Source organism: Chiloscyllium plagiosum, unplaced genomic scaffold (genome assembly GCF_037043375.1).
Source record: "Chiloscyllium plagiosum isolate Xiang-an unplaced genomic scaffold, Cpla_swu_hap1 HiC_scaffold_42, whole genome shotgun sequence".
NCBI classification, from domain to species: Eukaryota; Metazoa; Chordata; class Chondrichthyes; order Orectolobiformes; family Hemiscylliidae; genus Chiloscyllium; species Chiloscyllium plagiosum.
In genome coordinates this window covers 4,495,523-4,523,070 of record NW_028270180.1, presented here as the reverse complement: position 1 = coordinate 4,523,070, position 27,548 = coordinate 4,495,523, and the positions used below count along the sequence as shown (strand labels likewise).

At 41.5% G+C, this 27,548-nt stretch overlaps 1 protein-coding gene across 2 annotated transcripts in view; it reads right to left on the bottom strand.

Annotated features, from left to right (window-relative positions):
• Positions 1–327: 327 nt before the first annotated feature.
• The window catches only part of man2a2 (mannosidase, alpha, class 2A, member 2), a 36,687-nt gene continuing 9,466 nt past the window's right edge, over positions 328–27,548 (bottom strand). Inside the window, exons 6-23 of one of the 2 annotated variants that reach the window (XM_043680481.2) lie at positions 26,656–26,829; positions 26,191–26,377; positions 23,165–23,342; positions 21,724–21,926; positions 20,931–21,113; positions 18,305–18,419; positions 17,467–17,534; positions 17,203–17,368; positions 16,085–16,321; positions 15,533–15,655; positions 14,528–14,642; positions 10,233–10,366; positions 7,194–7,335; positions 6,263–6,396; positions 4,960–5,040; positions 2,886–3,080; positions 2,473–2,583; positions 328–1,960 (exon numbers count right to left, since the gene is read on the bottom strand). In XM_043680481.2, the coding sequence (XP_043536416.2) occupies positions 1,811–1,960; positions 2,473–2,583; positions 2,886–3,080; positions 4,960–5,040; positions 6,263–6,396; positions 7,194–7,335; positions 10,233–10,366; positions 14,528–14,642; positions 15,533–15,655; positions 16,085–16,321; positions 17,203–17,368; positions 17,467–17,534; positions 18,305–18,419; positions 20,931–21,113; positions 21,724–21,926; positions 23,165–23,342; positions 26,191–26,377; positions 26,656–26,829 (2,696 nt within the window). In that variant the 3' untranslated portion in view covers positions 328–1,810. The remainder of the gene's footprint in view (positions 1,961–2,472; positions 2,584–2,885; positions 3,081–4,959; positions 5,041–6,262; positions 6,397–7,193; positions 7,336–10,232; positions 10,367–14,527; positions 14,643–15,532; positions 15,656–16,084; positions 16,322–17,202; positions 17,369–17,466; positions 17,535–18,304; positions 18,420–20,930; positions 21,114–21,723; positions 21,927–23,164; positions 23,343–26,190; positions 26,378–26,655; positions 26,830–27,548) is intronic. The other variant, XM_043680482.2, reaches the window with a different exon arrangement.

Genomic DNA, 27,548 nt, shown 5'->3' with positions numbered 1-27,548 from the left:
CCTACCTAGCCCAATGCTAGAGCACTACCAGTGCCACAAGACCTTGGTAGCCCAATCTTAATTCATAACCTGCTTGCTACACCTGTGACAGCCCTGCTGCCCCTTTCCTCATGTACCACCACAGTGCTATATAACTCATATGTCCCCTAAACATCACGTCCACCTGGAGAGGTTGAGTCCCTGGCTCATTGGTATTTTCCCCCATAGTTCAAGTAGGTATGTCACAACTGCTCACACCTACTACTAACCTTAATTAACAGTTATGATCAGTGCATGGAAAAAGTTGTTTCACATTGCTGGATTAAATTAATTTCAAGAATACACAGGTGCGTTTTGACACTGACGTTTTACTCAGAACATGATAACTTTACAATGCAAAAAAATCTGTTCAACAGTAGTTTTAATTTCAGGTCTAAATTATTTCCATGATATTTCCAAAATGTTCACAGAATTTTTCTTCATTTTATGCTGGTAATTTCCAACAGTCAGTTATCCAAATGTTCCACGGTAGCTGTCAACATTCTTTTTAAGACAACCAACTGATCACTTCCAAAACATTCAAATCCCTTTTGTTGTAAAAGGCAGACCTTCAAAAATGTTGATTTCAGGGCTACTGCACAAGGACAAGAGAGATGAATTGATCACATTGCACTAAAAGAAGAATGCCTGAATGTTGAAAACCAGACATAGAAATGCTGAAAGCACAAAGTGAATCCTTCAACATTCTGAAGGAAAGTTTCAGTTGGAGAACTTTGATAGCAGTGGCACAGCCATTCCAGAACACCGACTTGCATTCCCTCAATCAGGTCAGTGGTTGCATTTTCTACTTTGGTCTCCACTCACATTTCTGCAGATCATTACTCTCCAATGCAAATATTTCAAAGCGACTCTTTCCGCCACTAAGTTCGGAACACGCAGCAAAACTAGAGATTATTGCACAAATACCCTAAGAAATGTGTATGAATGAAGCCAACGTGTTTAAGTGTTCCAGAACAGTTACAGGTTCAGTCAAATCTCAGGGGACAATTCTTAAAAGGAATAACTAAATGTTAACGGCATATTGCATTGGCTCCAAAATATTTACACAAAATACATGAGAAAGCAAGAGTCTCTGGCTAATAAGGAGTTTAAGTTCAGTTGCTGTTACATCTATCTGCAACAGAAAAAATACTTTAAAAAGACCACCCTGTCTTGCTTTCAAGTGTTATGATTCTTCATTGAGAAGTCCATTGCCAGCCTTGTTGTGATGTTTAACTGCATATTAGTCAGATCTGAATACAGGTTTTCTTTGCCTGCTCAGGTTGGTTTGCAGACTTGGCCATTGAATGATTATGAATACGCAGACTGCCTCAAAGCCTTTGCACACCAGTGTTACATTCACACTCATCTTTGTTCTGGATTGCTTGGTTTTTGCATTACAAGCAAAGCCCCTGCTCCTTTCAGATGCCAAAGATTCTATTTTGTCATTTTTAAGGTTGAGTTGACAATGAAATCAGGGTTGCTTATATACCATTGTAGTGGTATATGCACAAATTGTACCTACACCTTTTTTTCTTTTAAAAGTGCATTGATAATGGGGTATCATTGCTGTGCTTTCACTGCACATGCAATCTGAAGTCCATGAGTCACAAATTCAGATGCCAGTAAATCTGTCCTCAGTTCCACATTTTGTAGCGCTAACCACATCAGCCCCACCACTCCGTCATCCTCCCTCCCCCAGGGGTTTATGGATTGAAGGACCAACAGTTTGTGTTGCAGCTGGTTGGTATCTTATTTCCTAGCTTTAAGTATGGAAGCGCTGGACTGTTATTCAAACCAGCCGGATGCGAAATGTGGAAATCTCCATCGGCCTCATGGAGACGAAGCTGTTGTTGAAGGGCTCAGTGGGGTACAGGAGGGACAAAGACACTGGCTGCACGCTCTGAATATCCAAGCCCTGAAAGAGACCCTCCAGTGATAGCTGCAGCAGAAAGAGAAGAGGCATGTAAGGTTGCAATCAACTTTTCCTTCAAGTCAAGCATCCAGTCAGAAATTATATTGAGTGACGTGAACCAAACAAAATGTACTGGTAAGGTTTTATAAGTTGCAAGACTCCCTCAAAAATTCTCTCTCTATTGTTCATGACAGGACCAGCACCCACCCATCAATTTCATGTCAAGCTGAGACATGCACTGGAGTAGATGTTGTTGTCAGCTGAAATCCCATGGATGCCCATTGTTAAGTAGCAGAACTGACATGTGGGGAGCAGGAAGCTCTGGTTAATTATTTTTCTCAACTCCAGTATCCTTATTAGGCTGAGGGGACACGGGAGAATGGAGGAGAGAATGAGACACATTGGATTGCTACAGAGAGCTGTCAGATTTAATGGTCTGAATGGCCTCCATGCATAAAACTGAATCTTAACCAACCCATGTCATAAAAACAAATATTACCTAAAGTAGAGTGAAAAGCTCAGTATCAGGTGTTTCATACCTTGCCCTGGGTGGTACTGCAATTGAAACCCAGGTTCTTGGCCTCCAGCCCACAGTCAAATCCTTTCCGATGTAGAATTAGCGCCAACTCTAACCCGGGAGCAGAAATCACCTGCAACATAAATGACAGAGAATCATACAGCAACTGACTCACATTTCAAATCACAGCAGCCTGAGATCTGTTGCAAATTTGAAGTCAATTTTGTTCCACTGCTGCAGAGCTTAACAGCACTTGACAAAATCACAAACCCAGATAGCCAGGGTCTGGTGTTGAACGTAACTGCATCTTAGGAGGACAAAAGCTCCAAATTTCCAATCTGCAGAACCAACACTGCTCAGTGCTATTGGGAAAAAAAGAGAAATTAGTTAAGTTGCAGCACTGACGGCCGTTGCCAATCCACCATAACCTCTCACCTCAGACTGTAAGGTCCTCATATTAAGCATGTGGAAGTCACAGGGTATAGGAGCTGCAAGTGGACGCCAGCTTCTGATGGGTGGAACAGTCTGTGGCCTTGGAGTAACTGGCATCGCCAGAACCTCATGGTTCAGGTGCATCGAGGTCATGTGACTTAGCAGGGAGGGAAAGCTCACAGGCTGACTATCCTGAACCTGTAGAAATAGAAATAAGCCAGCCTCAGTTTGCTGTTGATCTGAGATTACCTGGTTATGCAAGAGGCTGACATAAAAGTGAGCCTGAGAGACTTAACATTTCACAAGTGCTTCAACAAATTCCCCCCTTAGTCCATCAGTGCAGGTCTCTCGGGAGACAAATGGTTCCATGGGTTAAATCATTCACTTGGTCATCTGAGCATGAGTCCAGGCCTAAGTTTTGAGCTTCAAGATGGATTTGGGACAGTTTTACTCAAGCTAAAGTATCAGGGCAGACAACTTATAAAATAAAAATTAATCATGCTCCCATCAATTTTCAGATTTACAAGTTGCTGACACTAAGATGTCAGAGTTCTGATTTTAAGCTTTACCTCTTAATGAGGAAACACCAAGAATCTACATGTATGAAATTCCAAAGCTTTAAACAGAACAAACCAGACAGTGAGAGATAATGATATGGGATGGAATAGCTGAAATTTTGATGTCTAGATGGACAGGTCTGATGGGTCACAACATGGCTCACTGACATAGTTAACACTCAAATAAATGCCAAAAGGCTTTTAAACATGGCCACCACCAATCTCTCCTTCATTCAATATCCACATACAATACATAGGATAGAGTTCAAGAGGAGAAGCCACAACTGATGTTTTACCTTCCCTCAGCTCAAAAGGACACAGAACTAATTATAGTAAGCGAAGCAATAACAGACTAAGATCATGTTACCTATTGTGGTATTGAGAGAAACAAATACATCTGCCTTTTGAATAAATCAGGTACCAGAACAGAAAACCAGCCAGTTCCAATCAAAGAGAATGGGTACTTTATTAGGCTGGAATTTGGCTCAAAGTAGGGCATACTCAATAGAAACTAAATGACGTAGCATGGACTCTGACTAGCATAGTCTATTTGAAAGAACTGTTCAGTATATAAGGCAGATTTATTGTTGTCAGGCATTGTGCCATAACACAGACCAGTTCAGAGCCTTACTTTGAGCACTGATGGACCTGCTCACTCATGATGCTCTGGGCCAGAGAACAAGCAGTAACGTAGTACTATTGCAGACCTACCCCTAAATAACCCCTCTGAAAAAACCCTTTGTTCTTCTGTAGCTTCCTTGCCTGGATCTCATCTAACGTGCTCCATCAACTCCAAAAACATGGGCAGCAGGGAATCAGAAGTGGATAAGAAGCAGTGTGCACTGAGACAATATATAAACAGCTTGAGTTACAGAATGTACTGTGAGGTGCTTAATTTTTGTTAGCGTTTTCACCTCATTAATGGCTCATTATTCTGGGTCAGCAGTGCCCACTGATCAATAAGATGTGAACACTCTCAGTCTAGATCACAGATGAGCCAACTAATGTTATCAGGCGAGGACTACAGATGCTGGAGATCAGACTGGTGCTAGAAAAGCACAGCAGGTCAGACAGCATCCGAGGAGCAGGAAAATCGACGTTTCGGGCAAAAGTCCTTCATCCGGAATGATAGCTCTCATTCCTGATGAAGGGCTCTTGCCCGAAACGTCGATTTTCCTGCTCCTTGGATGCTACCTGACCTGCTGTGCTTTTCCAGCACCACTCTAATCTAGACTCTCATGTTCTTATCAGTCTCTCTCGCTCTCTCTCACATACTTTTCAGGAAGTTCCTGAACAGCAATCAGAGACTAGAAGACTGCAACCCTGGTTGATTTAAGCACATAAGCCCAGATGAGCTCCTGGTTAACAAATGAAACAAGACAGTTTATAGAGCGCTCACACAGATAGACAGCGACAACTACGAGCTACATTTCATACTGCAGCTATGACTCACAGCACAGAGGTGGTCAAAGTTAATTTACAGATTACACTTTGACCCGGCCTCCTCTCTAAAAGGTTACCTCATGGGTGCTGGTCCTGCAAAGGATGGAAGCTGAGAGTGCCTGCAAGATGGAGTGCAGCCTTGACAGAAAGCCAATGTGCTGAAGAGGAGCAATGGGAATGGAGAAAACGATGAACATGAAGGAATGGGCAAGTATAACCATCTATTTATAACCCACAGACATGGAATAATTACACATGTACACTAGCATAAAAATACTACAGGTACCACACATTGCAAGCCCACACACATTTCTCAGCTTACAATCTGCATGGACACTATACCACAGATACGGCACTACACCAACACTAAACAGGAGTGTACACTGCAGCACACAGACACACACTTGCCTCACAAATACACCCCACCCCACCCCACCCCACCAGATGCTCATCAGCCACTCACCCTACAGATGAGATCATTTATATGCTCACACTTGGATACAAACAGCACTGGTATCACATATGCACATACATGCAACTCATCACAAGACTCTCATGTTCCCACTCCCTGCAAACTTCCTTGCCAGTCCTGCTGACCACAAACCAGGCTACCCACTCCACAGGTTAAGAAAGTAACAAGCACAGGGTCGAAGCATCCGCAGACACACTGGGTACCATCCCAATCTCTACAGGTGCATACACACATAGCGCATCATAAATATACACACACCACTGCATGTCTCCCCACCAGCCAATACATCGACACTGTGCACTGCACAACTCAGCCTCTCGTGCGCATGCACACATACCCACATCAACATAAAAACGACCTTCCTTATCCACCCTACCCCTCATTCACCAATGTCCACAGTTAGTCCTGTTGATTCTTGCTGTGGAAGTTTAATGGGTATCTCAGCCCTCTGGAATCTTGCAAGCATCAGTGCTCAGTAAGGGCAGGCTATCTGGTTGTAAGCAGGCATACAGTTAAACCCAATTTTGTCCTCACCTGAAATGCAAACTTTCCCATGGGAGTCACTGGAAGGGAAGTGCTGGCTATATCATTCCTGAAGAAGGGCCTGTGCCCGAAACGTCGAATCTCCTGTTCCCTGGATGCTGCCTGACCTGCTGTGCTGTTCCAGCAATAAAGTTTCAACTATATTATTTCACCCCTTTACAATCTGGACCAATGATGCCCTAAGCTGAGATCTGCTAATTTATCCCAGAACTTGGTTTCGACCCAAGATCTCTGGGCTGCAGTGGTGAAACAGCAAATCCAATGGTGCCTTCAACTGGACTGCCACTGCAAATAAAACCACTCCTCTAGTATGTAAATCATAGACTAAGATCACATACAAGCAGGGGTTAAAAACAATTTAGTACTTTGTTTGATGCTGATCTCTTCTCCAGCAAGATACGGAATCTGTTGCAGGTCACTTTGTTGTCTTTTAGTCCTTGTCCCAAGCCCCGGTTGTCATCCTGCATGAGACGACGATCCAGAATGACCTCCAATTCACCTGGGAATGACAGGACAAGAGATCCATTCAGCATTAAGGAGGAGTGAATGAAGGCTGTGTTTCTTTCTCAACTATAGTTTCTAGCCTCAGGGCTTGTCATCCATGTTCTCCATAGGACTCCTTACTTTTAACCCCAACAGCAGTGTCACTCTCACTAAAATCCCCCCACCCTGATGGTTATTATCCACAAACTGATTCCTTGGGTCTCGACGAGTACAGGAGATGGAGAATTTGGGGGTTTCCACAGGTCCAATCCTGCTGTTACTCAATATCCAACCAGACACACTCTCACAACCAAGTCACTGGCAAGCAGGAAGCCTGTAACATTCTACAGAGAATTCTTTTTGTTACATCTTTGCTTTGCTCAGCCATGGCTGAAATCAGATGGAAACTGCAGCCTGTGGTCCAGAGGAGGTGGTTGCTGGCAAGAAGTGCTGAGTCAGTAGAAACTAAAACTGATCACCTCTCCCCAAAATGTTCCAGTCTGTTTCACCTTGAGCCCCTCCCAAGACAGAAATAACTTTCCAAAATAAAACATGTCAGTTAAAGTCTAAATTATAAATTTGTAGAATCAAGGTCTAATTAGAAATAACCCCAAACCCCATGATTAGAAGAAATGAGGAGAATAGAATGCCCTGTTAACTTCCTCTGACATTCACTGGGCTGCTATTTCCATTCACAGAGTAATGCTGGATTTGCGAGGATCGCATTTATCATGTTGCTGTGGGGCTGGAGAACAACAATTACTCTAAGAGGCACTGCCAGCAAATCAATTAGGATACAACCAGTTTGCTCACCATTGTGAATACTCGACACACCCAGAGACTGTGCAGCATGTAGTGTCAGGCGGAATCGATCATCCTGAATGTAGGCCATGGTTGACATCGGGTAGAAGTTGGCCTGAAGGGGCAACTTCTGAAAATATTTTCTCGCTTGAATCTACAGGAAGCAATAAAAAAGCTTAAGAACAAGTTGAGATCGATCCACAGTGCTGCAGAAAGATGACCTTGTTTTAAGTATAAGCACATTTTCCAAGACCAAACACAAGCAAATGAAATGGGAACAGATGGCCATTTGGCCCCCGAACCTGATCTGCCATTTAGTAAGATCTGGCTGATCTGTTTGTTTTGAATTCCACATTTCCATCAGCACAGATAACCTCAGCTTCCCTGATTAACAAGAATTTACTCACTTCTGCCTTCAGAGTCAAGAGAAATTAGGAATTTAAGGCTTATGCCTGAAACGTCGATTTCCCTGTTCTTCGGATGCTGCCTAACCTGCTGTGCTTTTCCAGCACCAGACTCTCAACTCTGATCTCCAGTGCCTGCAGTCTTCACTTTCTCCCACCCCTGCCTTCACGATAATTAATGACCCATCCTCCTTCACCTGGACGCAGAGAGTTTCAAATTGGCTCAAAGATTCACCTCAGCTGTCCTAAAAGGACTAGCTCCAGTTTTAAAACAGTGCCATCCCCCACCCTGATACTGGACTCAAACTAGAGGAAACACCCTTTCCATTTTCACTTTGTCAAGATCATTCAGAATCATATACACTTCGACCAAGTCACCCTTAAACACTTCTAAGCTCAAGTTGAAACAAACTCAATCTGTCCAACCTTTCCTCATAAGATAACACACTTACTCCAGATATTAACCTAGCAAGTTTCCCTCCAACCACCTCCATTTACATCTTCCCATGAATAAGGATGCCAAAACTTCAGCCAGGTGTGATTTCACTGATGCATGGTATAAATCCAAAAATGCTTAGCTTCAGTTATGTTTAATCCCTCTCATTGTGAAGGGCAGCATTCTATTAACATTCTTGATTACCATTTGTATTAAATGTATTAACATTTTGTCACTCATGCACTAGAACATGAAGATCTTTCTGATCCTCAAAACTCTACAGCTGCTCACTTAAAATTTTCTACAAATGTGAACTTCATATTTTCCCCCATTATAGAACATCTGCCAGAATGGTGCCCAATGGCTCAACATATCTAGGTGTGCCTGCAAACTATTCTTCATTGTAGTTTATTTGCCTACCTATCTTGACGTTGTACATGCACTTAGTTCCGTGCTTTTGTTTCACTTATACCATATATTATATCTTAATACTCCTTAAAACTGATGCATTAAAGAAATGCTCCAAATAGCATTACCAATCCCGTTCCACCCCCCCGCTTCAAAACACAAATTTTAACTTCAGAAATCAGAAGACCTTTCAATGCAAAACACCACCAGGGCCCTGTCAGTTAACATGGTGGATGTGTGGATATTATAGTGGGTGAAGATACTGGGTGAGGTGCAAATGGGAGATAGAGGTTGGGTGTCATTGATACACCGTGGCCACAAAATGTAGATTTAGGTCAGTGTATTCAGGACATTGTGAAGAGATGTTTTAATCACATTGTTTATGTTCAGTAGTGATTATCACTCCCAATCAGCAAGAATTGCATGGTTTACAACCCTCTCCAAGACTTGATATTTCTGATTTACCAATATGATCTGGTCCAGGTGTACAATGGATAACATTTACTGTGCATTATTAGTGAAAAAGTTGTGTATCTGGAAGACAAAAACTCTAATTTTTGATTTTTAGTTCTGACTTCAGCTCCCAACTTCCCCCACCCCATTCCCCAAACCCTCATCTCTGCCATTATTTTGACCCGAATTTATCCTGCTCCACCCCACCATTTCCAATCCTTTCTAATATGCAGCCAGAGATGACTCAACAGATTAACAGCATGATCAAAGACTGATGTGCACAGGACAAAGTCAATTGTTATACCAATGTTTAAATATTCTGTCATACATTTTAAACAATTGTGTGCTTTCCTTTTTCATGTCCACGTGAACTAATTATGCTGCATTTATATACTCCCTAAAATTACTGGGATGTAATTACTGGGCAACAAGTTGAAAACCACCAATTTCCATTGTAAATGTGAACAAAAGAAATTGGCAATGGAATAATCGAAGACCAAAACTGAACAAATTTAATAAAAGGCTTGTTATGGCCAAGAGACTTTACCAATAATTTCCAACACTACTTCTCCCATGTACCACACCTAAGCAATGGATATACCCATGCTGTGGAGGCAGTAAGGCTCAGTTTAGCGAGATTGAGATTGCCTCTCATTCCAAGAGTCAATTATTTTCTGAAGGAGACAGTCAGGGTTGTCTTCCCTGTCCAAAGAATCTGGAACATGGAGGCACAGCTTCAGGGTAAGGTGCCAAACATTTAGGGCTGAGGTGAAATTCATTCACTCTGAAATGAGTGACTTGGAACTCTCCACCCAAACAGTTGCTGATATAACAAAATTTTTCAATGTTCTCAGTCTCAGCCCTGATCTCTCAGAATCAAAAAAGGAATGAGGGGCAGGCGGGAAAGTGGAATCAAATCAGTTATTAATCAGATGTCATCAATGGTAGAGCAGGCTCAAGTGGCCACATGATCTACCCTTGCTGCTATTTCTTACACCCTTATCAATCTTGACATAAGAGATCCACTACAAAATAATGACTACACTTGGATATATGTAACAAGTTACCACATATCAATGCCTCAATGATTTGAGTGAACACGTAAGCCCCAAATAGCAGCAAGACGAGCAAATGGTTTGTGTGCTTTTAGTATTATTGGTTAATAAAGTCCACGAAAGCAGAAGACTGTCCAATAATCTAACAGGCAGGCTGATCCACAATTTAATGCATCCTCCAAGAGGTCATTGCACAGGAGACTTTAAATATTACCCTCTATCCCTTCCTACACTGAACTTCCAAGGAGGGGCGAGAATGTGTAACCATTTGTATAGTAATTTTACACCAAGTTACCTGAAACCCATTCAAATCTGTGTAGAATGTGTCTCCACTTTCAATATTGGTGGACAGCCTCATTGCCAGCTCTCGGTTTATCTGGTCATGAATGTCAACAACAACGGAAACATCCAACGAAAGCCCCTCAACTCCTGCCAGCACAAGAACACACGAGTAGATTATCACTGCACCACATTTAACACTTTGCGAACAATTCACTGGAATCACTTATTTTTGTTATATTCTGTTCTAATGCCAGTGGATATCAGTTAACTTGGCACTGACAGTGCAGGACTGTTGGACTGGATGACTCAGTACCAGAATGGATCCACATTTATTCACCAAGTGAGAGCAATGAAAGTTTTAACCAGCAAAGCCCTTTTCCAGAGCAGACCACTGGAATCACATTTCCACCCAAATTCACTTCCTACCGTCAGTATTTCATTAGATATATACAGCACTAGAAGAGGATCACCATAGTGAATTTAACTGTCTGCCATGATAACACACAGCAATTATTACTTTTGTACATTAGCTTTCATATGGGACCTTTAACATTAATTCTTTACAATTCCCACCTCCCATTGACAACAGTGGCTTTAAAACTGTCCCCTTCTGCACTGTGCAGCTATTCAGAACCTGTTGCAGACAGGGGTCCAAGTAAATGTCAAAATGTAACAGGTCAACCTAAGTAGTGAAAAGTCTGCTGTGTTGAGGTCATGGTGCTTTGCTAAACCAATCCATGAAACAAAATTGCGAGTATTTGACAATTAAAAAATTACCACAAAAGATGCCTGACTGAAAACTGATGTGTTTAACTTTGTTCTTCAGTGAAAGGAACTTACCACCCTAACTGAAGTGTAGCGCATAAGATTTTAGGGATCTTGTAAAACACTTACTGACATGATCGAACAAGCTAAGTCATCAAGTCAACACAAGATAGACATCAAGTACTGGATTACACCTCAACATAACACATCAAAATAATACATAAACAGGTACACATTATATTGCACACTAGGCAGCAGAGTGGCAAACAGATTTCAATCTGGAGATTCAATCCTAATTCCCTCCCTAAGTGCATTGTGGGTCAACCCACAGCAGGTGGACAATAGCAGTTCAAGAAATCATCTCACTACCACCTTCAAAGGCAACTAGGGACAGACAATAAATGCTGGCCAGCCAATGACATCCACATCCCACAAATAAATAAAACAAAATGGTCAAAGGTATTGGAGAATAAATGGGAGGTTTGAGTGGGGAAGAAGGGAGAAGCCTTGAAGTGTACAACCACAGGTCTCTGAAAATGGTAGAACAGGTAGATAAGGTGGTAAAGGCAGCACATGGGATACTTTCCTTCATTGGGCAAGGTAATGAAGATAACAGCAGGGATGTAATGGGGTATTATTTTGATTCTGGTTAGGTCATGGCTGGAGTTTTGTGGACAGTTCTGATTGGTCAGAAAGGTCAGAATTGTTTGAGAGCAGAAAGAGTACAGAGGCGATTTACAAGAATGTTGCCAGGGTTTGAAAATTGCAGCTAAGATTGGAAAAGCTACCACTGTTTTCCTTACAACAGATGCTCAAGGATTGACTTGATTGAGATGCATAAAATAATGGGAGACTTCGATAGAATGGAGGGGGAAAAACCTGTTTCCCCCTAATGGGGGAGTAAATTACCAGGGGCCACAGAAAACTTATGATTGACAGAAAAATCTGATGGAACATGAGGTTAAGTTTTTTCAATCAGAAGGTGGTGAGTGTCTGCATTTCACTGACCAGCACAGTTGAAACGGAAACCCTCAACTCATTTAAAAGGAATTTGAATCTGCATCTGAGAGCTTCTCGCCGGAAAGGCGAATGACCAGATGCTAGAAAATGTGATTAGAACAGGCAGTAAGGTTTCTTCAGCTGCCATGGACATAATGGGTTGTATGGCCGCCTTCTGTACTGTAACTATTCTATGTTGCCACCATGGTTAAATTATAGAGTGGGGGATGGGAGAAAATTAACAATAAAACATGAAAAGCCTAGATATAAATGACAGTGCAAAGTAAACTGTAATGTCACACATTATTACCTCAAGACTGAGCAATAACATACACATGATATTGATTACAGTGCAAGTTTTTTTTAAATCACTTGTTTATTGCAAAGGTTATGGGTCAGAATGCTTCACTTGCTGAATTAACCTCACCCCTGCCTCCGAAATCCTCAGACCCACATACTCCCTCCTTTATCCTCTTAAGGAAGATTCATCACTCCAGCTCCCCCTTCAACTCATTCTCTCTCGTCAGGCACACTACAGATTTTTAAACACCACAGTTGACGTTACCTAAACGGTTTCTTGATTTTATCTTTAATTTTTATATGACGTGACAGTGCAGTTCAACAGCAACCCTTTCACCAGTCAACAAACATTCAAAGTGTACTAAAGGATATTAGTACATAACTTAAGCAGGAGGTGCCGTTCTTCAGTTGAAATGTTAAAGCCCAATTCATGAGTGAGATCAAAAGATGCCAGTGCATTGTTAAAGAGGAAATAGTTCTCCCTGTGTTCTGGCCAACATTCCTCCATCAGCCAATCCCACATAAAAAACACTAACCAGCTATTTATATTGCTTGCTGCTAATGGAACATTGAGCAAATCGATATTCATGTTTCCCTACAAAATAAAGTGACCGTAATATGAGAGTAGAATAATGCACGATTTCCTAACTTAGTGCAATATTACATCTGCAACTTTTAAATTAAAGTACATACCAGAATACAAGGACATGGCAGAGATTGGAGAGGTGTTTAGTGTACGGTGCGTTTCATTTCACCATGCTGCTGTCTTCAGAACACAGGAAGGAATGTCTTTGGAAATCAATGGCTATTTTATCTAGAGCAAGAACTATCATTCATGTCTGCTTAGACAGTTCCATCTAAAGGCTATGGCGGGCATGGCTATACCTGACAGCCATGATCACGCTGCTTTTTAAATGTTTACAAACAAAAAGACTTGCATTCCTGTAGCACCTCATGCCATCAAGAAAATCCTAAGGCACCTTAGCGCTTCTTTAAACATGGCATCTTTAAAATAGTCACCGCTGTACTGTAGCTGAGGAGAAAGTGAGGTCTGCAGATGCTGGAGATCAGAGATGGAAATGTGTTGCTGGAAAAGCGCAGCAGGTCAGGCAGCATCTAGGGAACAGGAGAATCGACGCTTCGGGCATCAGCCCTTCCTCAGGCCATTCTCCTGTTCCCTAGATGCTGCCTGACCTGCTGCGCTTTTCCAGCAACACATTTCCATCGCTGTACTGTAGCTGCCAAACTGTGCACAGCATGCTCTTACAAGCAGTGACATGATAACGGCGAGGTAACTTGTTTGAGCTATGGGGAGGTGAGTGATAAATACTGTTCAGGACATCAGCAAAAACCCCCGTATTTTCTTCAACATTGACATCTGACGAAGGGGCTGACCAGATGTCTGCTTAATGCTTCATCCAAAGGATGGCATCTCTAAAAGTGCAGCATGCCCTCAATACTGCACTGTAAGCATGTCAGGTTTCCATGGCAAGGTCCTTTGAATGGGGCTCGCACCCACAATATTCTAATTCAAGAGAGGGTGCTATCCATTGAACAGCGGTTGGCTCCTGAATTTGTGAGCACACAGTGCAGAGTGAAACTGACTAGGCTGAGAGCAATTATCTCACTTACCAGTAGAGAGAAAAAAATTTGCATTCATACAGCAACATGCAATTCCCCGATGTTTCATACTCAATGAATTATTCTTGAAGTGAAGCCACTGTTGGTGTGTAGATCTTCAAACTGCAATTCTAATAATGCTTTAATTATTAGAAGTGTCAAACTCAGTAAGAATCTCAGCATGTAGCGACATATTGAATAGAAAAAGGTGGTGCAAGCCTGATTATCTGATAGTCAAGAATCCACAGGTGGAGCTGTGTACTATCTTCCAAGTCCAGCCTTGCTTATTCTGCTGAGCTTTAATACATCTATTTCAAACCCTAAACATCAAATCCTTCTACTGTCAACAATGGAATTCTGAACCCATCCACTGTTGCATCAACTCTAACATTCTGCAAGTCTGCCCATGTTCCTCACTGCTCTACCAGTGCAGAGGTCAGTCTTGCATTGGGAAATTCTCATCCTCAAGTATCATGGTTCAGTACCACTTCCCTTTCATCTAGAGTCTGATGAAGAATGTAGTCAGTAGCTTCCTGCTCAGTATTCACTGCTCTTCCACCACAAGTGCATTCTGGAGGGCTTTTGACATGACTGTTACCCAAGGGCAAGAAAAACTGCTGTTACCTGGTAGATTGTAGAGACGAACTATCTGGTGGAAGTGTTGATAGAAAGTAACAACTTCAGAGAACAATGGACCTTTGGTAATGCGGGTGATCGCAGCCTGTTTGGAAACATAGGCCTGAAAACAAACGTGCAGTCACTTAATGATACAAATTACACAAAATATGAATATTACAATACCTTGTGTATTTTCCAGCTCTTTAAAGTATTATTCTGTACACGACTTAGCATAATGCTGTAGTTTTGCACTTCCTTATATAAAAAAAAGGGGAAATATTCACACATTCTTTCCACCAAATCTCTTCACAATTCCAGTAGCTTTCCCATTAAGCAAAGCACAGGACCTGACTAAGTGAGGGAGGCTATTGAAGTGAGCAGCATACCAGCTGGTGCACACCTTTCATTATTAAAGAAGGTAGCCACAAGGTTTCTGCCTTTGAACTCTGGCTGCCACAAAGGCGAACAAGTTCAAAGTATACACAGAAGGGACAACCTTGTAGCTTATATGCCACACAGACCCATAAACATATGTTGCAGGGCAGAGAGAAGGGTGCTGTTGCTGGACTAGAGTTACTATAGTTATTGTATAGGTTACAGGTATAATTTCCTGCTAAGGCAGGCCTTACGGAACCTAATGCTGATTTCAGAACTTCACACCCTGACTTAAATGTTGAGACGTTTTGGAACACGACTATAACTTTGAGTCAAGACTTCTGTATTAAGGAAGGAACATGAACTTTCTTTTCTACAGTTTTCAAACTTCCTCTGGAATCTATTAAAACATGAGCTTTCTGTCCATTGAATGTGAAATTACACTTGATAGCATTTTTATATTAAGTAAAAACCTGCTTCCGAAATTATGGCAGCGTTCTGTTCTTGGTAGGGAACAGTTTTGCCCAGGTTTTGGATAGGAGATCTCCTATGTGCAAATATCCTAGCAAGTGCAAAAGCCTCCACCACCTGTCCAACACAGTAGGGTTTGAAAGTTGTTGCTTTAAATTCTCATACTTTAGCTTCACCATCAGGAAGGAAGAGATATGCGCCACTCTTATCCTTAAATGACCGTGTCCCGTACCACATGAACTCCATCCGCACCTTCTGCTTCTGCTGGTCATCTTTCCGCTTGATGGTCTGAAAGTAAACAGCAATTACTGAGCAAAATAAGGAGGCAGATAAACTAACGGTTACATTCTAACCAATACCAGAAAAGGAGGGAATAACATGTACCTGAATAAAAGTTACTCAAAAAAAGTTTAAACATTAAAATTACAAATTATACAATGGCTCAACCTTATTCCCAACCCAAATCTGTCCATAAGTTGCAACTGTGTGAACCTGTCATTTCCTATCTTTTTAGGCAAGCTCTGTAACATAAGCTGTACTATGTACCATCAATATAACTTTGATTGGAGGAAATAATGGTTGCTTGCACTTTTTAATCCAAGTAAAATGGACCAAACGCTTTCAGCTATTCTCAACAAGTCTCTCTATTTATAAGTAGGACATAGGTCGGTCAGACTGTTCTTTGGTAACTTGTGCCAGTCCTATTGACATTCTTACCTCCATTAATCCTGTCACTCCATTAAACCACACTTGCATGTGCTGATTTTCGATAAAGAAATCATCAGTTGATGACTCCAAGATCTTTACACTGAATGGCTCCTTCTTACTCACAGTCACATCTCTGTTGCGCAGATAGATGACCACATTGGATTTTACCGTTGCTCGGTAATTAAATGATTCAGTCAGCTGAAACACAGCAAGACTCAGGGCAGAGAGTCGAGAAACAAAGGAGATCTGTGATGGAGGGGAGAATGGATATCAAAGCAGGCATTATTTGGAGAAAAGAATTCATGCTACACTGAATAAAGGAGCATATTCATAACTTTTGAGAGTTGACTTTACGCTTTATAGTGTAAGTACTCAGTGGTGTCACTGAAATCTTTAGTGCATTAGTACCAATCGGTCACGTTCAGAGAACAGGGAGAGAAGGAAGGAACATATTTGTGGCATAAACTAACATTGATTTCTGAACTAATGCTGCGATAGACAAATTCAAAAAAAAGAGTAAGCTTGCATCTTTGTTATGTATTATGCCTTCAGTACATCCCAAAGCACTCCACAGTCAAGTAATTGCTTCTGGTGCATAATTATGTTGGCAATTAACACACAGCAAGGCTTCACAAACACTAGATAAAACTGATGAGATAATCTGTTTATAGCACAGTTGGTTGAGGGATGAACATCCGATCATGCCTCCAGGAGAACACTCTACTCTTCTGCAAGTACTGCCACGGGTTTTTTTTAAACGATTCATCCAAAAAGAAAGAGTAGTTCTGAGCTAAAGGTTTCTTGGATAATGTAATGTAATTTTCTTCCTGTGCTGAAATGCATCAGCCTTAATAACATGCTCAAATCTGGCAGGGAGGTTGAAAACTCCTGACTTTTACTCATGAGTGACAGAAGCTGCAAGGGAATTGCATTGAGAAGTCCTTTGCCCCATTACCAATGCAGAATCCCTTGAATCTGAGGTTGGAAGGGTGGAATCAATAGCTGTATGTCTATGCCCAAATAGACAACACAAAGATTTCACATCTCAGACATTATACTTTACTGAAATTCTTCCGTCAATCCAGAATTGGATTCAAATTCATGTGGACCAAAATTCAGTTCAGTACCTGATATATGTCAGTTACCATATCTGTTGGGGATTTCCACACAGCGCTGACCTGCGTGGGAAGAATGTTTCCATCGATTAATGTAACCCTGACCTGGGGAGAGGTAGCAAGAACAGAAATAACACAGGGGCGTTCTTGCTCAACAGGATTAAATACAACCACATATCTGCAAAAAAAAAGACAAGGAAGATACATCATGAACACTATTTTAACATACAAGAACAGGAGATCTCATTGGGTGAATTACTGTAAAAATTGATATACCTGGGAAGAGACTCCAGCTTTATCACCACCTTCTCTGGTAATGTATCATGATTTTGCCGTTTATCATCCTGAAATTAACATTGAAACAATATAATTCATTAACAAGCTAAGTCTAATAATCGCTAACTATGACTAAATAAATACATGAAATATCAGGCTATCCAATAACTAGAAATGTCCAGAACCAGACATTTTCTCTCAGCACAGAGCATGAAGAACAGAGAGAAAAATTATAAACCCTTTCCAATACATGTTTTGTGAGCAATTACATAAATCACATCCTTGAAATCACTATTACCCACTGCCCAACAGTTTTGATGCCTTCACAATGAGCCCTGGATATTCTGTACATGATTAAATTAAATAAATTTGTCTCAGAGTATCCTGTGGGTCAAACCAATTGCCCAGGAGAGATTGTCGACCTCAGACAAAAGACAGAACAATCCAGAAGTTGAAAATTATTTGCTTGCACTCATCACCTGCCTGCTTTCATCTGATCTGGCCAGTAACGATATTCAAGTGCCACACCTGCCTCTTGCACATTGTAATAAACCCAGACTCCAGCCCAGGTAGCCTCTGAACAGAAGTCCGTTTAGCAGTGTGCACAAAATTACTATGCTGTTTTGAAGAATCAGATCATGTAAAAGCATTGAAGCATTTCAAATTCTTACGACTAATCTGCATTGAATTCTAAGGCACTGCAATTAGCCTAAGAATGGTAATATATTGGCTAGAGGACAGACCCCTGCAACTCAGTTCTGAGCTTAAAAATATGTTCATCTTAGTTTTGGTTTTAAGAGAGAAAATTATACTTCATAAAGATCAAAAGATAACTTACCATGTGCAGCAGAAGTGATGACTGGTCATATTTGTAGTCTCTTTTGTCCCGAAGTATTAAGAAGTGAGCTGCATTAATTATCACTCGTTTCAAGTTCATAAGGGAGTGAAACAATCTGAAAAAGGGGGTGGAAAAAAGAAAGTCTGGTTTACACCACATCCATTACAGCTTCTGAAAATTTACATTCATATGATGTCCCCCAGTCCCTAAAAACAGAGTATTTATTATAAAGATCTATCATTTTATCTTAGCATTCCTGACTGTGGACTAAAACAGGAAAAAAAGGAAGTTCAAAATTAAGTGCCATGAAAAGAATTGCTGCACTTGAAAATAAGCTACTGAAACACATCAAGAACATAAGAAATAGGAGGAGAAGTAGTCCATCAAGTCTATTCCGCCATTCAATCAACATGGATGATCTGGTAACCCTCAAATCCACTTTCCAGCCTTTTCCCTATACCTTTTGATTCTCTGATTAAAAATATGTCTTTGTCTTGAATATACTTAATGACCTAACTGTGACAGTAAAGTTGTGACACTTGACAGTGGTGTTTACACTGACTGCTGCTTTGTTGAGTGGTGGTGAGGAGAGAAAATATGTTTGGAAACGGCACTCTACTGCCATGAGCATACAGCAACATTTTCCAGCTATAAGTAGCTGACTGGTTTCTGCAAATGCAACCATGCATGGACGCGAAAGGTCATCAGCCTGATAACAAATTTATGGGCAGCTGAACACCTTGCGGTTATGAATGAAACACAGAAGTGTTTTGTGCACACGCAAATCTTGCTCTCTCCGCACAGTAAAGGTACCTGAAGCATGAAGGAATCCAATTATAAGCATAAGGAACATCATGAACTGTGTGGATCAACGCTACTGAATCGATTCCCCCCCAATTTTGTCCCCCCGGCAAGTGAGCAACACCAATTTTTCTGTTGGTCTGTATGAGATATTAGTGTTTTGAAAAGGGAGTTAGAGTTTGAACTAGAACTATATTTTGATAGCTCACAGATGTTAACTTGTTATTTCAATTTACTTATATGTATTACATAGAAATTCTTGTTAAGTACAGAAACCAGGTCAGTGTCTCTTGTTAACTTGATTCCAACAGATAAATCAGAGTTTTGGGCTTGAGAATCAGCGCACGTTCTTAATTAGGTTGTAACCTTACACAATGCCCCATCACAGTCTCAGAAAGCAAGTTTTGAGAAGATTTGTAGCTCAGATAGAGGTTCTGGATGCACAGAATACCGTGCAAGGTCTGTAACAAACAATACATTAGACAAACAGGCAGAAAACTAGCCACAAAATAACATGACCCTCTCTCACTAGTATCCTTACGTACAGATGAGGAAGGACACCACTTCAACTGGGACAACACATCCACCCAAGGACAAGCAAAACAGAAACACGCACGAGAATTCCTAGAAGCATGGCATTCCAACCGGAACTCTAACAACAAAAACACATTGACTTGGATCGCATTTACCACCCTCTGAGAAAAAGAACAGGAAATGACATCACTACCCCAAAGAAACGCAAACATATAAAATAGAAAGCAGGAATCATCAGCAGTGCTTTGTCCAGAGGCTCACTGAAGATGTTACCTAGTATAGTGACGAAATGTCGAAAACGAACCTTCCAGCTCAGTGAGCAAATCTATATATACACACAGTCTCAGAAAATCTAGCATTTATACAAAATTCTATCTCAGCTCATAAATGTCATGTGATCCCAAGGGTTACAATCACAGAGGAGAAAGTGAGGACTGCAGATGCTAGAGATCAGAGCCGAAAATGTGTTGCTGGAAAAGCGCAGCAGGTCAGGCAGCATCCAAGGAGCAGGAGAATCAACGTTTCGGGCATAAGCCCTTCTTCAGGAATCCCCATTCCTGAAGAAGGGCTTATGCCCAAAACGTCGATTCTCCTGCTCCTTGGATGCTGCCTGACCTGCTGCGCTTTTCCAGCAACACATTTTCAGTTACAATTACAGATAAAGGAAAGGCCATTTAAGACTGAGAAGGAGAGATTTCTTCAGCCAGATAGCGGTGAGCCTGTGGAATTCTCAGCCACAGAGTGGTTGAGGCCACTGAATGCTCTCAAGGAGAGAGATAGAGTTCTTCGGGCTAAAGGGGTCAAAGAGGACAAGGATGGAGGGCCAGGAACAGAATACCGATTTAGATAACTAGCCACGATCTCACAGAATGGCAGAGCAGGCTCAAAGGACTGAATGCTCCTATTCCTGCTCCTACTTTCTATGTTTCCAGATCTTCATCTCTCCAGGCTTTCCATTTTAGCATGAGAAGCAGGAACATTAGCTTTGTTTACTTGGCGGCATTAAGCTGCTAAAACTGAAGTTCAGTGTTCTTCATAAATCACAATAACTTTGGTATTGTTTGGCACAGAAACATTCATATGAAAATTAAAAGTAAAAGATTTGTTTTAAATTTGGAGGTCCTCAACCTTCAGCATTTGCAAACCTGTCTTGCTCACTCCATACTAGACAAGCAGTGACCTAGTTTATATGGATTTCTTGGTTAAGTTAAAGTTATACTAAAAGATAATTATTTGGCAAACATAAAATGGAAGTTTATTTCATTTCACAGAGGTGCACAGTGACACGTACCGGATTCCATAGTCAACAACCACCACTTCTTTTGAGGTGCCAGTAATGGCATCATGGTGCTGGAACAAGCCTATGTTCCGGCGAGCTTCTGTTAGTGAGCTATAATCAGAAACTGGGTATTTACTGTCTGCACCAAAGCGGCGAGCGTGATTTAAGGCCAAGCTGTAGAGGATCTCAGCTGCTCTGGAATAAAATTAAAGGCTTTTTATTTAAGGCTCACGAATTATTTAATAAAAATGCCAGTGCACATTTATTGACACAGAATTTTATAGAAGGAAGACATTCAGCTCAATGTAATTCAGCCAGTTCAGAGCTTAATCCCAATCCCTTATACTCGCCCCATTTAGCTTAAACATCACCCTTTGTAATACATTTATCCATTTTCTTATTTGAAAGTTACTCTGTTTCCACCATTCTAAAAGTCCTCTGCTTTTTTTTAAAAAAAGCATCTCCTTTTGTTCTATAGAAAGGAGCCCAAGTTTCCATACCTTCTTCTGAACTAAAATCTCCCACCGATAAAGCTTCCCTGCATCCTTTCAATGAGCTGATGTAGTTCCTAAAGTTCAGAGCCCAAATTCCTATTGTTTGTTTAGCAAAACCTATCTTATTCTCCGTATTTCACTAACACTATCTATCACTCCAGGTCCACCCATCTCTGTCCTCTTAGATTCTTGTCTCTCCCTCCAAGACTCAATTATTAATTAGTAATATCTTTTAACACTCTTTTTACTCTTTTCTACCACATTAGAAAAAAGAACTTTAAATACAACTGCTTACAAACATAGCCCCTTACCTGAGGTGTGATTCCAGGACTCTGTCTAGATTCTTATAAAAGGGTCGGGAGGTAAAATATCCACTCCAATAATGGTCCTCACGGTCAGCATAGGTGAAGAAGTCTCCACTGAGGATAGGGTAGGATGGAGGCTTGCTACCTGGGCTAACACCGTATTTTTTATAGACAGCATCAAAGTACTCAGATAGCGTTCCAAACTGCACCTGGTAAATAAATGGACATTCAGAACAAAGCAAAGACAGATACCTACATATTGGAGACACAGTTTCTCTAAAAATTCCCAACCCCCAAGACATTTCCATCTATCAACTTAGGTGAATTTTATCACAGATACACTTTCAACACCTTTCCCAGCAAACTTCATTTGCGTGAGAATCTGACATTCAAATTTGGAAGACATCGCAGCTAAGCCAAATTTGCTCAAGCTTCCAGGTATGCCCAGAAACCTCAGAACCTCTCCTTGCCTAAGCTGCTACAATCAACTGTTTCCTCTCGGTTGCCCTGCCTGGCGAGCTAGATAGCTCAGTAGATGGCTCATCAAAGCAGAGATCTGCCTGCTCTGTACAACTGGTAAACTGCTGGAATCCAGACAGCTAGTCAAAGTCTGTGAGAAGATTTGTAGCTTGGGTGCTCGTGGTTGTGGTTCTGTTCACCGAGCTGGGAATTCATGTTGCAGACGTTTCGTCCCCTGTCTAGGTGACATCCTCAGTGCTTGGGAGCCTCCTGTGAAGCGCTTCTGTGATCTTTCCTCCAGCATTTGTAGTGGTTTGAATCTGCCGCTTCCGGTTGTCAGTTCCAGTGGTCGGTATATTGGGTCCAGGTCGATGTGCTTATTGATTGAATCTGTGGATGAGTGCCATACCTCTAGGAATTCCCACTTATTATCTCCCACTTATTAGGGCAAATTTGCTTTTGGATCAATACCGGAAAAAGTCCAAGTTGTTCTCTATTCGGCTTGTCCTATTATAGTAGTGTTGTCCAGTCGAATTCATGTTGCTTGTCATCTGCGTGTGGCTACTAAGGATATCTGGTCGTGTCGTTTCGTGGCTAGTTGGTGTTCAGCTATCCTTAGTAGCCACACACGCAGATGACAAGCAACATGAATTCGACTGGGACAACACTACTATTATAGGACAAGCCAAACAGAGAACAGCCAGGGAATTCCTAGAGGCATGGCACTCATCCACAGATTCAATCAATAAACACATCAACCTGGACCCAATATACCGAGCACTGCAACGGACAGCTGGAACTGACAACCGGAAGCGACAGATTCAAACCACTACAAATGCCGGAGGAAAGATCACAGAAGCGCTTCACAGGAGGCTCCCAAGCACTGGAGGATGTCACCTAGACAGGGGACGAAACGTCTGCAACACAAATTCCTAGCTCAGCGAACAGATCCAGACAGCTATATTTCTCCCTTGACAGAGACACTTACTTGCACATGAAGCTCAGGGTGAGAGTTCATGTAGTCAAAAAGTTTTGCATAATTCTGGAATTGCTGGTCCCACTCCAGAGCATTGTCATAACGAAAGTCATCTCCAACTGGAATCAGGACCACTTTGCTCTTGAACAACTTGGACTTTTTCCGGTATTGATCCAAAAGCAAATTTGCCCTAATAAGTGGGAGATAAGAATCTGCACTGAGAATGTAACAAACACATGTGGAAGGAAGACAAGAACAAGCGTTAGCATGCTTTCTTATCAGTAATAAGAAAATGATACTGTCAATTCACTGAACATTTCCTCTTAGGAAAGTAAAATTACTTCCAGAAAGCAGCACCATGCTAATAAGAGTTGGGATATGAAAATGAGGAGTAAGCAACCTCGTTAAACAAATCAAAATGAGATGTTATAAATACATCTGCACAGACTTCTTTCAACCTTTCCCATTATAAATTGCCCAGTTCATTGTTACTACATATATAAATGTCACATGGTAAATATTTCCCACTAGTGGAGGTGCTATAGTGTGACCAGCATCAACAGCAAGTCATCAAAGTTGGACAAATTTAGACAGATTATTTCCAAGGTGACAGTGTATGTGGAAATTTATAATGGAAGCAGATATAGATAAAATCCAGGACATTAAAACAGCAACTAAATAATACTTGCACAACTTGTTCTAATTATGTATGCCCTCTAACAAATTTATTTTCACTGAAATGCAGAGAAGTTGCAATACAGAATTTGCCATTTAACTCAACCAGCCATGTCAACCTTTACCCTTCTCGTGGGAACATTGCTATAATCATATTTCAATACATTCTTACCACGATGTATTTTCTTTCATCCACCTAACCAATACCATCTTTAAGACTGATTTTTGCCTGAATCACCAACTGAATTTCACAGGTTTGTAACTCAAGAAACTTCAAGCGCATCTTCCTATTTCCAGTGCTCCCTTATCCCAGAACCCTCAATCACTTATAATAGTCTGCTATCTATCCGACCCCACTTTCTTTTAAAAGCACTTCAATCATGTTGCCCCATAATCTGCTATGTTCAGGCCATTTTTTTTTTAATTCCATTTTTTTTTATATACTATGTTTAAACCTTCAACTGCCTATATATTAAAAAAAAGGAGTCGCAACAGCATGCCTGGAGATGTTTGAACTGAACAACTAGTGCAGTCATGGCGAGATTGCTTAACACCCAGTACATCAGCCAACCAAAAAGAGAAAATACAAGACCACAATGAGTAAATGTTACCTGGGGCAGAAAGATTCCAGATCTGATGTTTCTACGTGGAATTAGCTGATTTGAACTAGATAGCAGAATCCAGCTCATTAGTAATCTGTTACCTTTTGTTTTTACCTGTCTCTGGGCCCCATCTCCACATAATCTATTCACTGGCACAACCCCCCTATCATCAGTATAAAAATGATCTTTTTCAGATATTCAGTTCTGACGAAGGGTCACTTAAAACATCTTCTCTGTAGATGCTACCATACCTGCTGAATTTTTTCATCACTTTTTGTAGCGGAATTCTACAACTGGTATAAAAAAAACTTGGTGGATTTAAATCAAGAAGAATAATCAATAACCAAGTTGCAATTCTACTTAAGGTTTTTAAATCAATGGTGGCAAATAGGAAAACTGCACAAGAAAGACACCCTAAGCCAACTATTCTAGCACAACGATCAAGAATTCAGGCAGTCCATCACAACATCCAACTGGCTCTTCAATTATTGCAGGGAATTTCACTTCCAATATCATCCTTTCCTGCCTCCAACATACCTGTTTCACAAGTTGATCGCATGAAGAACTTCCGACAACAGTAGGGTATGAACCAACAGCATGGAAATTCAACAGAAGATGTGGAGATTTTCAAACAAAATAAATTTTGAACAAAAAAGCAGTGCTCTCGTGATGACTGCACAAAACTGACCAAACAACCATTCAGTCCAGGATCTGGATTAGTGGTGCTGGAAGAGCACAGCAATTCAGGCAGCATCCGAGGACAGGCAAAATCGACGTTTCGGGCAAAAGCCCTTCATCAGGAATAAAGGCAGAGAGCCTGAAGCATGGAGAGATAAGCTAGAGGAGGCTGGGGGGTGGGGAGAGAGTAGCATAGAGTACAATAGATCAGTGGGGAAGGAGATGAAGGTGATAGGTCAGGGAAGAGAGGGTGGAGTGGATAGGTGGAAAAGGAGCTAGGCAGGTAGGACAAGTCCGGACAAGTCGAGTTGCTGGAGGTTAGAAACTAGGATGAGGTGGGGGAAGGGGAAATGAGGAAACTGTTGAAATCCACATTGATGCCCTGGGGTTGAAGTGTTCCGAGGCGGAAGATGAGGCGTTCTTCCTCCAGGCGTCTGGTGGTGAGGGAGCGGCGGTGGAGGAGGCCCAGCACCTCCATATCCTCGGCAGAGTGGGAGGGGGAGTTGAAATGTTGAGCCACTGGGCGATTTGGTTGATTGATGCGGGTGTCTCTGAGATGTTCCCTAAAGCGCTCTGCTAGGAGGCGCCCAGTCTCCCCAATGTAGAGGAGACCGCATCGGGAGCAACGGATACAATAGATGATATTAGTGGATGTGCAGGTAAAAGTTTGATGGATGTGGAAGGCTCCTTTAGGGCCTTGGATGGAGGTGAGGGAGGAGGTGTGGGCACAGGTTTTACAGTTCCTGCGGTGGCAGGGGAAAGTGCCAGGATGGGAGGGTGGGTCGTAGGGGGGCGTGGACCTGTGCCAGGATGGGAGGGTGGGTCGTAGGGGGGCGTGGACCTGAACCATCAAACTCCAACCAATTATAGCCTCGTGAAAATGGATAGACTGGTGTTCATAGCTACAAGTCAAGTAATGGCGAAAATACACATACCAGTTAATGCTGACTAGTTGGGATGAAGATTAAGCATTTCCCTCAAAAGATAAAATTAAAGCTTTATCCTATGAGTAACAAGAAAGAGCAAAATAAGAGAAGAGGAGAGAGACAGATCAGTACAGTTGTCCATTTGGTTAGTACCTACCTCTCTGCTACATTGATATTGGTTATTGGTTTTGGTGGGATTTTCCACGGACAGCTGATTCGCCCTCCAGGGAGGCGCCTGAAGTCAAACTGGCAGCAGATTTTAGGATCAGGTCCACAAGTATGAGGGACATCATAACTGTAGAACGGCATTAGATGACAGAAGATATCTGTGCTTGAGTCAGTGTCTGAAACAAGATGTGGAGAATAAACCAAAATGCTCACTTTATACAGAAATTGATTTTTAAAATATAACATTTAAAAAAAACATTAACAGGATGGCTCCAGCTCCCACAAATTGTGCAACTTTGTAGAGATAAAGTAAAGATTGTTGGAAGTGCATAGGGGCAAATGAAAGAGATAGCCCCTTTCTCAGAAGCTCTGGCCCGTGTGTGTGTTTCCAGTTGTGGGGGGTTATTTCAAATTATCATTCACAGAACTTCCTTACAACGCTGCTTTCACCTACCCCAAGTCTGCCTCCACATGAATTCCAAATTTTTGGTGGCTGAAAAGTGTTTTTTGATGGAGTAATGTACTCGTTGGATCAGCATACTGGTTAGGTTCGCTCGCTTGAGCAGATAAGACATGGTTGAGCTGTGTCCAAAAGGATCAATCGCCCAGCCAGATTTGGGAATCACTCCTGCAAATACAAAGTATAGGAACATCTGATTAGGATGAACATGCTAACAAAAAGGTGATTCAAGATAATTTAGACACGCGGAGTGAGTGGACAAATATATCATGCAGTTATAGGCAAAACAAAAGGCAGAATACACTTAACGGTGATAGATTGAGAAATGTTTATGTATAAAAAGACCTGGGATCCTTGTACACCAATCACTGAATGCAAGAATTTACTCGCAGCAAGAGTCAACAAGGCAAATAGTCTGTTGGTCTTCACTGCAAGAGAATTTGAGTACACAAGCAAAGGTAGTCTCTGGGCTGTACAGAGCCTTGTTGAAACCAAATCTGGGAGTACTGTACAGAGGTTTGGTCTCCTTACTCAAGGAAACATGTGCTCTCCATTGATGGAGTACATCAAAGATTCACCAGACAAATTTCTAGGATTGCAGATTTGTTGAATGAGGAGAGATTGGATTAACTAGATTTGTTTTCTTTGGAGTTCATAAGGAGATAGGATTCCATTGAAACATATAAAATTCTGACAGGGCCAGACACACTTGTTAGGATTAGGATCCTAGCCGAAAGAACACGGTCTCTGGATGCAGAGTAGACCATTTAGAACTGAAAAATTTCTTCAGTTTTGTGAGCCTGTGAAATTTGCAACACCAATAAGATGGTGGAGACCAAGTCACTGAATACATTTAAGGAAGAAATGGACAGATTGCTAGGGACTAA